A 15,344-nucleotide genomic window follows, 5' to 3' on the forward strand; every position below is an offset into this window, starting at 1 on the left:
CAATGTTGTGGAACATTATGATTATGGAAAAATATATGATTATGGCAAAACTTAACTTAAATAATAAATAATCACTATTATGGGTCCATAAAACATTTATTCAGCACTTCTGAATGCATAGTATACAGCACATTAATTGCATCTTTTCTCTGGCTGCCGCGGCAGACATCTGTGCTCTACTGAGCGCACCTTTCTAGTCCCCAGTTGAATGTGCTCTCTTGACTCGGCACAGTAGACGCGCGACGTGTATGCTCGAGAGATTATTATCAACGACAGACAGTGTCAATGTGAGAAACACTATCCCCCCCCCCCTCTCGCTCTGAATAATATGCATATTAGATCACTCAGTGATTAACCGCGACGGGCATATAGTATATAAGGATGTTAAAGACTCATTTATTGGACGCGTTGCGCGCAGAGTTTTTTACATAGAAACAGCGCGACTCCCGACAGCGCGACATCATCACAACAACACGCGTTAGGTTACAGGTTGTTTCTGTTTCGGTATTATATTTTTGGTGAAAAAACTCTTTCGGCCGAAAGGAAATTTTTTGCCATTTTCGGCCGAAAACTTTCGGTAGCCGAAATTTCGGTGCATCCCTACCGGTAACACATAGTGAGATCAGTTCAGAGAGCTCCTGTATAAATATTGGTGAGTGTCTAGGCGGGCGGTATATTGTGACTAATAGTTGATTCTGTTTTGAGCTCAATGGCAAGATATTCCATCGACATGAACTCTCCTAGTTCTGTGACTCTAAACAAGAGTTTTGAGGAGAAGATTGCTGCAACTCCTCCGCCCCTTCTATTTTTTCTGGGTATTTGAAAAAAGTTATAGTCTGGTGGACAAGCTTCTATCATTATTGATGTAGCTGTGTCATTATTTAGCCATGTCTCTACTAGGCAGATGCAATCTAAGTTATTTTCTTTAATCAGATCATTTACTAAGAATGTTTTATTATTCAGTGATCTGACATTTAGGAGGGCTAATTTTATTTGTTGGACTTCTTTAGAGGAGGTCTGCTTTGGCTTGACCTTGATGGCCCTGAGGTTAATTAACGCATTGATGGCGTATATTTTTCACCATGCCATTGGCTGGTTATGATTACCGGTATGTTTTGAGAGATGGCATGGCAATTGTGCTATACTGCACCGTACTGACTGTACCGTGCTTTCGGGGACATTTGATCAGACGAGATGGCCTTGTGTGATATGGGGGGGGGGGGGGACGCCTTGTACTGCTGCTGCACCTCGTGGCGAGATTGTGTCCTTCGTGATTATCTCTCGTGCTGGTATGAGTTTGATATTCTTGGAGGCCATTAAGGCATGACGCATGTTTGCTGCTAGAAGCCTCGAACCTAAGCGATTTGGGAAGAAGCCATTTCTTTGAAAACGTTCTGGGTTATTCCAGAAAACATTGAAGTTGTCAATGAATTTCAGGCCGTGTATAAGACATGCAGACCCTAACCATGAATAAAAATTTAGGAGTCGACTAAAGGCTTCTTGTCCTCTGCGAAAGCATGCAATTGGTCCACTGATGGACACATCAGTGTCTATGTACACAGACTGATGTTTGTCTAGTGTGTTCATTAAACGTGTGAAATCGTCTTTCAAAGTCTCTGTGCCAGTCTTCTTTCGCAGGATGTCAAACGATCCAGAGTGAATGACAATTTTTGTTATGCCCGGTCTGATGAGTGTTGGCAGTATTTCGGCCAGCTCTTTCACAGATGTATTATCTAGACCAGGGGTAGGCAACCCTAGGCACGCGTGCCTGCATAGGCACGCGGGGGCATTTGCATAGACACAGGGGGCAGCAGTAAAAATTAAAAAAAAAATATATATATATATAATTTTTTTTTCTTTTTCTTTTTGCTCTGAAATATTATAGTGAAATATTTTGCACTGTTGTCGCATTTATCTTGTTGAAATTCTCCCACAGGTTCTTTTTACTACCACATATTTAATTGAGACCCTTTATTTGTTTATTATTTCAATTTAGCTGGAAATACATTGCTACATCATTCAGTAACATTTGCAGAGCCTTATAACAAAAACATTATTACGGTCACCATTGTGACCAGTGGGATTAATCAACACATTTTATTATTTATTTTTCTATTTCATTGAACATTGCACATGTTAAAAGCCATTTTTTTTACTCAAAATGTGAGTATTACCAAGTCAACTTGTGTTCTTAAAACAATGACAATAAACATAGTTTTATTAGGTTGAAATAATGTGGTTGTGTACTTATTTTTCTGTTAACTTATTATGGATTGAAAACTGAAAACCTTAATGCACAGTAACTGAACTCAATATTTTTAAGTTTTTACAGTGTTTTTACAGTGTAGTCTTGCGATCAATCAAAACTTATTTACACGATATACCTCACATTCACCCTCCATTCACATCCTGGTGTTCTCCATTAGGCCTGTAGGTGGAGCTATGACAGCACACGTACAGTACACACACCGATGGTGTGTGATGTGTCCAAAAATGAATGGGCAAATGTGAGTGAAATGGTCGCACTGTATGCAGCTGTTTGTCTGCAGCTGTTTGTCTGCATTGCATTCCCCCCCCACCCCCCAACTCAGATTTAGGGTTGATACAACCATCATAATAATATTGTTAATAATAACAATAATGATGTAATAATGTAAAAATTATCATTAAAAATACCTGATTATGAGAAAACAAATTTACGATGCATGGAATATTGTTGAGGCACACTAGTTACAACTATATTTCAAACAGGCACTCCATGTCAAAAAGGTTGCTGACCCCTGATCTAGACAGATATTTTCTGTGTTTGCCATCTCCACATACCTTGTTGTGGAATCTCCAATCAGTATGCAGTCTATTTTCTGTGTGAGGTTAGCATTTATCTTTCCAACAGTTTTGGGGACGTTTGTTTTTGGGCTAGGCCTAGCCTGCCGGTTCTTACCACAGTCCTGTGGCCTTGGTGAAGCCTCGCTAGCCTTCTCAATAGCCGGCATGTTATCGCTGGTCCCGTACCTTCGGCGTTGGCTACCGCGACGTTCTCCTCGGCGCATGGTAGTCTCTTCGCTGTTAGCCGTTAGCTCGGTCTGGGTCGTGTTTGATAGCCGTGTCGCTCGTGGCTCTGTTTTCCTGTTTTCTGTTTTCCTCGTCGTCTCGTCGTTAGCGTGTGCTCCGATGTGCCGGCTGTTAGCTTCGCTAGCATTAGCGTGAGCTCCGGCATACAAGCTGTTTGCTTCGCTAGTGTTAGCGTGAGCTCCGGTATTCCTGCTATTAGCGTCGTTAGCGTGAGCTCCGTTCCGCTCGCTGTTTGCTTCGCTAGCGTCGTTAGCCACGCTTCTATGTCTCTTTGCTTTTGGTGTTTATATGCGTATTTCCGAGAGTAGGTTGAAACTATTTCCTGGCGGTACTGGGGGCGAGGTAATAGTCGTGTTCCTGATTCGTTTATTTCTCCTTTTATCCTTGACGGTGGTCCACTGCTTTGGTCTAGCTCCTTGCTTGTGCCAGGGACCGTCTTTTGGGTGGTGCTGTTCTGTAACTAGCCTAGGCCAGGTCTCAATCATGGTAGCGTTGGCTATATTTGTAGTAGCTTCAAAAATAGTCGCTCATCCTGTTGGATTTGGTGCAGGATAGTAACTCAAGCCTCCAGCTCTACAATCCTTTTACTCATCCTCATGCAGCTAGTACATTCTGTGGGAGAGCCGAGTCCCGGCATCTTCCCTTATTAATTGTCTTTTTAGGTTAGGCTAAACTGAAGCTAAGCTAGGTACTTAGCTGGTGATGGTGGGTCTTGTTTTCTTTCAGCCGGGGTCTTTATGAAGTATTCTCTCCTTTCATAAATATCTTCGCCTTCAGCAGTGCCCGATATAGTCCTTTGTGTGTAGCTGATAAGACTATATATATGTCTTAAACCCATGGAAGTCAAAAAGGCTAAAATGCCCTGCTGCAGGGCTCCAGACTAACTTTTTTCACCACCGTCCCGGAACCGTCCCGAAATACAATTGTTACCGTCCCAAAGTGAATGTAAACGTCCCAAAAATCTAAATGTCGGTTTTTCCGTCTATAGTTGTTATTGCCATAAAGACACCATTCAAATGATTAGGAAATAAATAATAATTTTTATTTGAAATAATTATTTATTTGAACAATAGGCAGATTATATCAACAGGTAACAACAACACAACAACCAAAGCAATAACAATATTGAAAGACCTTTCTTATTTTATTGTCAGTAAGTGTGTGTGTGAGAGAGTGATGAATGAGAGAAAGCATGAAATCTCAGTCTCAGTTGCCTCAGTCTTTGTTTCTGTAGAGAAAGAGAAAATAAATGTATTTAGTCAAAAGGCAACTTATTTCACAAGAATCATTATGATAAAAAAAATATATACTGTGTATATATATATTGTTAGTGTTAATGATGTCTTGTAGATTATTATGGATATTTGTAACTATTATTTTAAGGACTGATAGGATCGTTTAAGAAGTAATAAAACATGTAGTGAAAAGTACATAAATCATCTGACATATCTAAGGGAGTCAAAGTGTCCAATTTCATGGATACTGTAAGGAATACAAGTGTGTTCATTCAGCCATATTTATTCCAAACTGAACATCTTCGGTGGCAGCATAGTCATTACAACAGACATTTGAGCCTCGTGGATTCCGTACTTGTGTGATGTCACACCAGGCAGGAAGTCAAGACACACAGTTGTAAGCTAGAGCATAGATATGAGCTGCGTGATTTCTTTTCGTAGCGACATGTAAACCAACAGCCAATAAATGTGAAGTTAACTTTGAACCTCGGTTGTCAAGCCTCCTCAATATAACCGATACACCTAGCTAACATGGGGCGGGCTGCTTTGAACACGCACGCACGCACGCACGCACGCACGCACGCACGCACGCACGCGCACACACACACACACAGTCACACACACACACACAGTCACACACACACACACGGGACTAACGTTAGCTAGCAAGCAGCTATATAGCTAAAACGCTAACTACTGTATACAGTTCCAATAGACTAACATACACCTCTGTGATTTAAATGTGTCCTTACCTTAGACTCAAGGGTTGTACTAGGGTTGGATGCAGTTCCCCGTTGGTTGGTCTGTCTGTTTTCCATCTTCTGCTGTGTTTAACGTTATCTGTTTGCGAGTGCTCCCTTGACTGATGGCTAGTACCGCGGGAACTTTTATTAAACATTCTATATGTTCGTGGGTTGGCCAGTACCGCAGGAACTCTTATTAAACATTCTATATGTCCGTGGGTTGGCCAGTACCGCAGGAACTTTTATTAAACATTCTATATGTTCGTGGGTCTTGTGCAGTGCTCTCGTGGCACTGTCAACAAAGCGAGCACTCAGAAGACGCGCACTGTTTGCCAGTGACGGTGATATGCGCACTGACATCCTCTTCGTCCCCACTGTGTACCCGCGGCGGATTTGTGTTTGTCCCAAATATATATTTGATAGTCCCCATTAGGCACAATTATGCACAATTATGTTAGGTTCTAATTTAAAAATAAACAAATGGTAATACCTTCCGTCAAATTTCTATCTGTTCACTGACTGATCAATGTAGCCGTGCCAAACATGTTTTCATTCCTTTTTTTAGTTTTCTTGTCGTATCGCTACCAATTTAGCTTGTTAGGATTATGAATGATTTGGCCTACAATATTGGTGCAATGTTGGAGGTGTAAAAAATGCTATAAATCCATTCTATTCCCATTATGTTGCATGTGTTTTCTGAAAATATTTTGTGTCAATGTTTGTATTAGAAAACACAGCTGTTAGTATTATGTGATCTAAGGTATATTATTATTATTTGTGATTAAAATACAAGTATTTAACAGATTATTTCTAATTTCAAATGTTGTGTCAAAATATTGAGTTCCACCATCTGTGTCAATAGGTACAAGCTGGACCTTGGGGACGTGAGGAGGGAGGAGGAGATAGATCGGGTGAGGGGTGTTTTAAAGGGGAACTACACCCAATTTCACAATTCATACATCTTATTCCTCTGACGGTACAGACATATTAGTGAAAATGAGCAACTCTCTCCCAAATCCAAAATCTAAAGTGCTAAAACTCAAACTAGTAAGTGATGTCATATGTACATCTTCTGTGTCAGAGCAGATACCACTACTATATAATAAAGCTAATTTGGATATAAAGAAATAAACAAATGTTCTGTGGGTCCACAAAGTCAATCTCCCATTCATTGTCAATGGAGCAACTCCAGACTTTATACTTGATGACAAAATTGTATTCTTACTTCTCTGGTTTCTGGCTTTGGGAGAGAGAGTAGCTTATGTTCACAAATATTGATGGATCTCTCTTAGGCCATGGAATTAATATATGCAAATTCCTTACACGAGTAGTTTCCCCTTTAACCTCTTAAGCCCGATCGGCCTGGTACCGGTTTCACATCACAAATAGATCAATACAGTCTGTATTATTAAGTGATGTTGTGTTTCTTTTTCAAATGTAGCCATGAGTAAACCCTAACCCTATAAAAACAGCAGTCAAAGTGTATATTTTCAGCACTACGTTTGTTTACCAATGATTTTAAGTGTTATTAGCGAGCTTATAAAAATCTCTGCGCATTGCACCAGAAAACGGACAATTTAGAGGCGAGGACAGGAAGCCGTCATGAAATCGTTGTAGTCCTAAGAAAGAGGACACCCAGGGCTTTCGAAGGACATCTAAATTCCATAAAACTACACTACCCAGCTGAGCCAGCTCACACCAGCCGCAGACAAACTAATAATAGAAAAACAAATATTGACGTGAAAACTGTTTATATCTCACGGGTCGAACAAACCTCAACAGTATTGCCATAAAATACAATGTATATTGTTTTTTTTACCTTTCTGTGAATGTCTAGGAAAAAACGCGTCCCAATCCTTAAAGAATGGCGGAGCTATGGACATTATACAAAAGTAACTGTACTTACAGTAGATTTCATTCACAGTCTTTGCTGCCCTGTACTGGGCGCCTCGTGGTACTAAATCCAGATTTATCTCTGCCATTGGAAAGAGGAGATTTGGGCCGATCCATAGATGTATTACGTGGTCATAATAAGGTCATTTATTGGCCTTATATTCATATTTCAAAATTCAGTACTGTATCTTAATTTTTCACTTTTGGTCAATGTTAGCATGGTGTTATTCACCGTCAAAGATGGAACAAATTGCTAATAATAATAATTTATATTCTCCTTTGGTTCATTACAATTTACTCAAGCATAGTAACAGACACAATATTTCTGACACTGGGAATACACTCCCTGAGCACATAGATGTCCCTAGATACCAAGAACATGTAAATGGACCTTGTGGCTAGGGCTTAAGAGGTTAAAGGATTTTTATTTAAAAAAAAATTAAGCTTATCTGATTTGTCCGAAAATTAATGGCGTAATTTCAATCTGCCCAAAAAGCACTTGCACTAGTGTTTTGGTTCTTGGAAGAATACATTGTTGGCATTTGTTAGCAATAGTCAATGAGGTCAGTTTGCATGGTTTACAAATAGTTTGGAAGGTGCTACTTGTGATTTTTGCTCTTACAGTATTGCCATTGACTGTAACATGATTCTCCTACTGTAGGTGTGAGATTTAAGCGTACACTACTACAACACGATGTAAGGCAATGTGGATTAAAAGAAATGGTCAAGGGCGCCCACGCATAGTGCCTCGCACACCTACGCGGCCGTCCTGGGTTCGCCTCCCGGTGACATTTGTCTCATGTCTTCCCTGCTTCTTCTCCCGTTCATCCTCTCCTCCTCTGTCGGTCATGTCTGACCATGAAAAGCAATAAATGCAAAAAAATGTATCTTAAAAAAGAAAAAAATATTGTCAAGTCATCTGTTCCTCTTGTGCTTTTCCAGTGGGTTCCTCTGGAGGACATACAGCATGGAGAAGTCCATCTCAAACTCCAGTGGCTAACCCTGCACACAGATCAAAGCCTACTGAAGGAGGTAGGCTTTCCTGCCCCCTAAATGCCTTTCACTAACCATTACATTCAATGCTACAGTAGGGGTTGAATTGTGGTCAAAATGTAACCCTGTTTGATATATTAAATTAATATTAGCTTAAATGGGAATGTCACCCATTTTGAGAATTGACATGTTCTTCCTGTGCCCCCAGGATTGTTCAGTCAGTATTTGCGAAGATGCACCACTCTCTCCTAAAGTTAAAGATGAGAGAGAACCCTCCAATCCATTATGTCACTAAAATGTCAAATCTCCTCCATGACCTTGACTGTGTGGGGCCAGGCAATGTTTGCGTGAGCCCTCACACACATGGGGGCTATATTTTAGCATGGCTAGAATGTCTGTCTGAACCAGACTTAAAACCTAATTTGGATATAAGAGCTCACAGCAACAGTTTTATGGCCTCACAAAGTCAGAGCCCCATTCATTGTCTATGGAGCAGCCTCAGATTTGATATCCCAGTTACTCTATCATTGATTGATTAACTGGGATATCAAATCTGAGGCTGCTCCATAGATCTCTATCATTGATTGATCTCTCACTCTGAGAGGGGGCTCTGGAGGGTTCTCTCACTCTGAGAGGGGGATCTGGAGGGTTCTATCACTCTGAGAGGGGGCTCTGGAGGGTTCTATCACTCTGAGAGGGGGCTCTGGAGGGTTCTATCACTCTGAGAGGGGGCTCTGGAGGGTTCTATCACTCTGAGAGGGGGCTCTGGAGGGTTCTATCACTCTGAGAGGGGGCTCTGGAGGGTTCTATCACTCTGAGAGGGGGCTCTGGAGGGTTCTATCACTCTGAGAGGGGGCTCTCCGATTTCTAGGACATAATGTGAGTTCTTAAAGGAAAACGCCAACATTTTGGGAAATTAGCTTATTTGCCATCTACCCCGGAGTTAGACAAGAAGATACATACCTTTTTCTTCTCTGTGCATGCAGTAGGAGTAGGAAGACGTTGGGAACTAGGCTAATGGAGGAACCTACTTCCAGTGACTGACGCTAAGCTAGGCTAACGGTGCACGTCTTCCTACTCCTACTGCATGCACAGAGAAGAAAAAAGGTATGCATCTTCTTGTCTAACTCCAGGGTAGATGGCAAATAAGCTAATTTCCCAAAATGTTGGAGTTTTCCTTTAACCCTTTCACTGCCACACTACCAAATGGTTAACCCTTTCACTACCACAATACAGAAGGTTAACCCTTTCACTACCAACCGTCTGTAGTGTGGTGGTGAAAGGTTAACCTTCTGTAGTGTGGTAGTGAAATGGTTAAATTGGGTGGCATTCAGGATTCAAGAACTGGTATCTAATCAAGTTATTGATGGATTGAATTGTTATGGTATACTTAGTGTCCTGCTTATTCTGTCTTCCAGGCCACAGACAGTTGTGCTTGTGCCATGCTGTCACTGTATCTGGACAACGCCTCAAACCTGCCAGTGAGTGCTTATTGTTACCAGGGCTCATTGTTTTGAGTGTTGGAACAGATGTATAGCGATTTGTTTTAATTTGTTGGATTCTATTATCTTTTCGTCACTAGAAAGACCGCAGCGACTTTACCCACAATCATAAGCCTGAGCATGGGAAGCAGTCAAGGGTAAGGTTTAGTATTTTAAATCTAAAACTAACTGGTAACATAACCTGCTAGAATACTCAAACTCAATAATGTAACTGGATTACTCTCATGCTTTAATCACATGCTTTACTTTGCCTCCAAAAAAGTTACGTTAAATTGACAATTTATTCCAATTTACAGACCTAATTTGAATAATATTATGAACACCTACAGCCACTGTTGACCACATTTTAAAGGTGTAAAACATTTGCGTCCATAATCTCACAATTACAATGGATTACCATTAGTTTGTAATCGGATTACAAGCATCCATTACTCCTTGGCCTTTTCTAAAATGTCGGCCTGGGTCGGCCTCTTATTGGTGCTCTCCGGGTTGTGGCTGGTATTTCCTGTTTGTCTGGTGAATAACAATGTCATTAAATGACAACTGTGGCCTGTGAGCTGTGGCATTGCAGCGTATTGTATGGCAAAACACACGAAGAATACTGTGAATAGACGGGTTGGACCACTGCGCATATAGCTGTTACCGACAACTACAATTATTCCATTAGTAATGTCATAAATGGAGTGTTTTGCGTTGCACAGTCTTTGCTGTTTCAAAGGATTTCATTGGTAGCCTATTGGTTTTTAAGGCAGAGTATTAGTGACGCATAGTTTTTATTTTTTTAAATGCCAAGTCAGAGGCCTTTCCACCCCCACCCAGCAAGACATATTTTTGGAAGACAGAGTGGTGCCAATTAACCATATTCACACGGGAACAGGGTGGACAAACGGGTCCACTGACGACGCGGTCTCCCAGGTACTGCACAACACCCTTTCTCACCTTGACAGTCAGAAGGGGGGATATGTGAGATTACTGTTCATTGACTATAGTTCAGCTTTCAACACCATAGTCCCCACCAGACTGGTTGACAAGCTGATTGATCTGGGTCTGAACACTGCCCTGAGCGCCTGGATCCTGGACTTTCTGACAGGCCCCAGGCGGTCAGGGTGGGTGGACACACCTCCAACTCAATCTCCCTGAGCATCGGGTCCCCCCAGGGCTGTGTTCTCAGTCCTCTGCTGTACTCACTGACTGTACACACATGACTGTGGCCAGGTTCAGCTCCAACTCCATAGTGAAGTTTGTGGACGACACAGTGGTGGTGGGGCTGATCTCTAACAATGACGAGAAGGCCTACCGGGAGGAGGTTGATGTACTGGCACGTTAGTGCCAGTATAACAGCCTACTCCTGAACATTGGTAAAACCAAGGAGCTGATCGTGGATTTTAGGAGAATACAGCAGGGGACACATAAGCCACTGTGGATAAATGGGGCTATCGTAGACTGGGTGAGCAGTTTTAAGTACCTGGGAGTCCACATCACAGAGGACCTGACATGGTCAACTCACTAACTCACTAACTCAGCTAAACAGCTTCTACCACCTGAGACAATTAAGGAAGTTCAGAGTATCAGGGAAGATACTCCACTCCTTCTATTCCGGGGGTGTAGAGAACATTCTGACTGGGAACATCACTGCCTGGTTTGGAAACAGCACGGCTCAGGATAGGAAGGCCCTACAGAGAGTGGTGTGCTCAGCAGAATTGACTACGGTTATTGCACTACCACCCCTGCAGGACTTATACAATAGGAGGTGCAAATCCAGAACCTGTAGAATAATGAAGTACCCTCACCACCCCAATAACAGCCTGTTCAAGCTGCTGCTGTCAGGCAAGCGCCTCCGTATACACGCAACAAGAACAGAGAGACTAACAGCACAAACACACCAGTCGCGCATGCAGGCACTCGCGGGTTCCATGCGAGAACAGCACGCATGGCCGGGCACACCGAGTCCGACTTCAGAGCGGGCGAAAGTGCATGGAGGAAGGCACATTTACATTGGAACAGCTGTAAATGTCTAGTCTATTGCGAAGTCAGTCCCTGTTGAAGATTTTTAAAAGATTTACAGTTCCAGTGTTCTATTGTCCATTTTGCATGTATAACCAGTTATTATATAATTAATTAGAATGTTAGAATTCATTTTAGAATGATGATCAGTGTGACTGTACTCCTGAAAAAGTATAGTAATGGTTTATTTGTATTGGGAAAGATAGACACATTAGCTGGTTGAACAACATCTATATGTGTGGTAATAATGCAGATATTGAGTGTATTTCTGTGAAAATGCGCGTGGCGCACGCCTCTGAATCCAACCAAAGCGGAAACGATCGCTTCCGAGCCTGCGAGTCGCGCACCCGCTTGCGGCCGTTGGGCACAGCTACGTCCGTTAACATGGGAGCGAAAGTGAAGCCCTGGTCGCCCGCCCGCCTTTGTGCGCGACTGGTGTGTTTGCGCTGTAAGGCTTAGCTTCTTCCCTCAGGCCATCAGAACAATGAACACAAGCACACATGAAGACACGCATACACACACAACATTCTGCACTCGCACACACACAAACGCACCACAGGTCACTTTAAACACACAAGAAAAGGACAATTTAAAGGAAGGAAAAGGACACTTTAAGAAAATAACTTGTTGTGATTGTTGTATAGTATAGTTAGTAACAGCAAGTATAGCATAGGGACATAGAGGAAAAACTGCACATTGTATGGGGGTCTTGGACTTCCTGACGGGCAGACCCCAGGTGGTAAGAGCAGGCAACTGCACCTCCTCATCCATCACGCTCAACATAGGGGCCCCCCAGGGCTGTGTTCTGAGCCCCCTCCTCTACTCCCTGTACACACATGACTGCGTGGCACAGCGGAACAACAACACAATCATCAAATTTGCTGATGACACAGTAGTGGTGGGCCTGATCTCTGCCAACGACGAGAGGGCCTACCTGGAAGAGGTAGAGAATCTGTCACAGTGGTGTCAGGAGAACTGCCTCTCCCTGAACGTCAGCAAAACAAAAGAGATGATTGTGGATTTCAGGAGGTCGGGGGTCAAGGACTACAGCCCCCTCAGCATCGACGGGGCACCGGTTGAGAGAGTGAACAGTTTCAAGTACCTCGGACTCGGAGCCCACATATCCGAGGACTTGACATGGACCACACACATTGACAGTGTTGTGAAGAAGGCACGACAACGCCTCTACTTCCTCAGGCGCCTAAGGAAGTTCCAAGTCAGTCAGAAGATCCTTAAGAACTTCTACTCATGTACAATAGAGAGCATCCTGACTGGCAACATCACCTCCTGGTTTGGGAATAGCACTGCACAAGACCGTAGCAGACTACAAAGAGTGACACGTTCAGCCGAACGCACAATTGGAGGGGGGCTTCCCACCCTCCAGAACATTTACAACAAGCGGTGCAGGGGTAAGGCTAAGAGAATCATCAAGGACTCCAGCCACCCGAACAACTGCCTCTTTGAACTGCTGCGGTCAGGCAAGCGATACCGGAGTCTTAAGGCGAGCACAGAAAGACTCAGAAGAAGCTTCTATCCCCAGGCCATCAGGCTGCTCAATGAACAATAAACACTATGCAACACCATCAAATGCACACACACCCACACGCACACACTCACTTTAAACAAACAACACACTGCAGCACCCACTCTCCACACTTTAGATCACCTAAACACACTTTATATCTATTGGTAAAGGATTTGCACTACAACTCGTACACCTTACTGTAAATTGTACCTAAATTGTACCTCATCCCATTTCTGCTTTGCACTATATAGTATTGTATATTAGTACATTGCATAGTATATTGTATATTGTATGGTAACTCGGTTACTTCTAGTCTGCATCGAACATTGTACATATGTCTATACTAAACACTGTGACCTCTATTTTTACTTCTATTTTACATGCTATACTATTTTATTTCATACTTATCTTGTCTAGCACAGTCTCTGGAGCGTAACAGTAAGAAGCATTTTGTATAAAAGTATTCTGTACTTCTGTATGACAACTATTAAAGAAACTTGAACTATAGGAATGTACATAGGATCCAGTGCCTTTAAGCGATTTATTAACATGTCTATTTACCATGTCTATTCTAGTTATCTTTTTATTATTATTACTATTGTTTTATTGCACAATCGAAGCGGGCATGGCCAACCGCATTTCACTGTATGCCCTGGTATGGATGTGATGAACAGTGGTGCAGTGCTGGTATAACTCGGTATAACGGCGTTATACCTCGGTCACTGAGGCTGAAGTATGCGCAATCGCTTTTTACATGGCATTATCCAACCGGACTCCCGGAGAAGCATGCAGCTGCAGAGCCGCAGAGCCAGTGGCGCTCTCTGGGCCGCGCGCTGACGGCCGCGCTGTGAGGCAATAGTATCCAGCTGCAGGACGAGAGCAGCCAAAAAAAACTGCATGCGCACGCGCGCACACGCGTGGAGCGTTTGACCTACTGTCAATTTGCCACTGCACCACTGGTGATGAATAAAACTCTTGAATCTTGGAAAGGAACCCAACCTGAGCATGACATAAGAGCAATTTAAGACTGTTTAATTGTGTGAAATAGTCTGCTTTGTATACTCAAACTCTGTTAGGAAAATGTCTATAGGTAACGCAAGATTTTCGGAAAACGACATGTCCTGACTTGAACCCTGCCCGTGTACACAACCCCCTGCACGTGTACACATGTCCTTCCCAACTCCCTCTGCTGGCCACTGTGTGAAACTGCAGTCAGTCAGAATGTCAAGTGTGGAAGAAAACACAAGGGCTAATCTGGGAAATGGAGGTTAGAATTCCTCCCCAATATAAATCCCAAGTATCAATCATTCAGATGTTGAAAAGTTAGACTTTTCAACATGTTTATAAAAAATATATATATTTAATATTCGTTTTTTCTATGGGGTGAGAATCTGATGGAACCCCCAAGCTGACATGATAAGAAAGGAATCCCTCTCTTCTGTTTTCCCTTCTCACGTGGTTCTAGTGTTCATATTAAGAGTGGAATGCAGACTCTCTCTCTCCGACCTAGAAAAGGGAACCGTCTGCCTGTAACCAAACCCTAGCATTCCAGAGAGCTGGTGGCTCCTTGTCTGGGCTCATTCTGTGGCTTAATACACCTGTCATGTCAACTATGCCTGCTATGGCAGACGCAGCTGAGCCCCTCTGCAAGGGACACACCTGGAATAGTTCTGGAATAGTCTTGGATTTATTTTTTATTATTATTAATAATGTGTCATGTGTTCTGAAATTCATTGACTTGATTGATTTTAAAACAATGATGTTCTTGTTTCTAAAGTCATATGTTTTGAAATTCATAGACTTGGTTGATTTGAGAGGAGGGAGGTTGGAGATATTAAAATCAATGACTTGTTTTAGTTTGTTTAGGTTTTTGTTCTGATCTAGTCAGCATATACAGTACCTTTTGCTTTCTAAATATACTGGATGGAAAGTAGCCTATTGATTGTACAATAACTTATTATTCATTAACTGTACTGTAATGATTTAACTTAAATTATTGATTGATTGTGTTTGTAGATGATCTTGTTGGAATATATATATATGGAGTTTTTGAAGGTGTACTTGGTTATGTACCAGGACCAATGATGAAGTGGTTGATAAATTGAAAGATTAAATATTGAAATGTCTTTTTGTTATGGGTTTATTGTAATCAGGGATAGAATCTGATAAGCATCTAGCAGCTTATTCCCATTTCCTTTTAGACTAGATACTTATTATTTTCTTTTACAGCTAATTATATTTTTGTATCTTTTCATTGTTATTCTTTGATTATTTTATATTGTTCTATTGATTCATTCAAGTTAAAATTTCAAGTTTAAAATAAAATACACATATTAACGGTGAAATGCTTGGTTCTGTATGAGCCCCTGAGAGTGTG

The 15,344-nt window shown here is 42.0% G+C and overlaps 1 protein-coding gene across 1 annotated transcript in view; it reads left to right on the plus strand.

The window, feature by feature from the left end:
• The window catches only part of esyt3 (extended synaptotagmin-like protein 3), a 96,391-nt gene that overhangs the window by 39,457 nt on the left and 41,590 nt on the right, over positions 1–15,344 (plus strand). The window contains 4 exon segments of the mRNA XM_084310012.1: positions 5,913–5,961; positions 7,886–7,975; positions 9,355–9,417; positions 9,519–9,575. Coding sequence (XP_084166138.1) covers positions 5,913–5,961; positions 7,886–7,975; positions 9,355–9,417; positions 9,519–9,575 — 259 coding nt within the window.

This window comes from Notolepis coatsorum (assembly GCF_963971535.1).
Source record: "Notolepis coatsorum genome assembly, chromosome: 3".
NCBI classification, from domain to species: Eukaryota; Metazoa; Chordata; class Actinopteri; order Aulopiformes; family Paralepididae; genus Notolepis; species Notolepis coatsorum.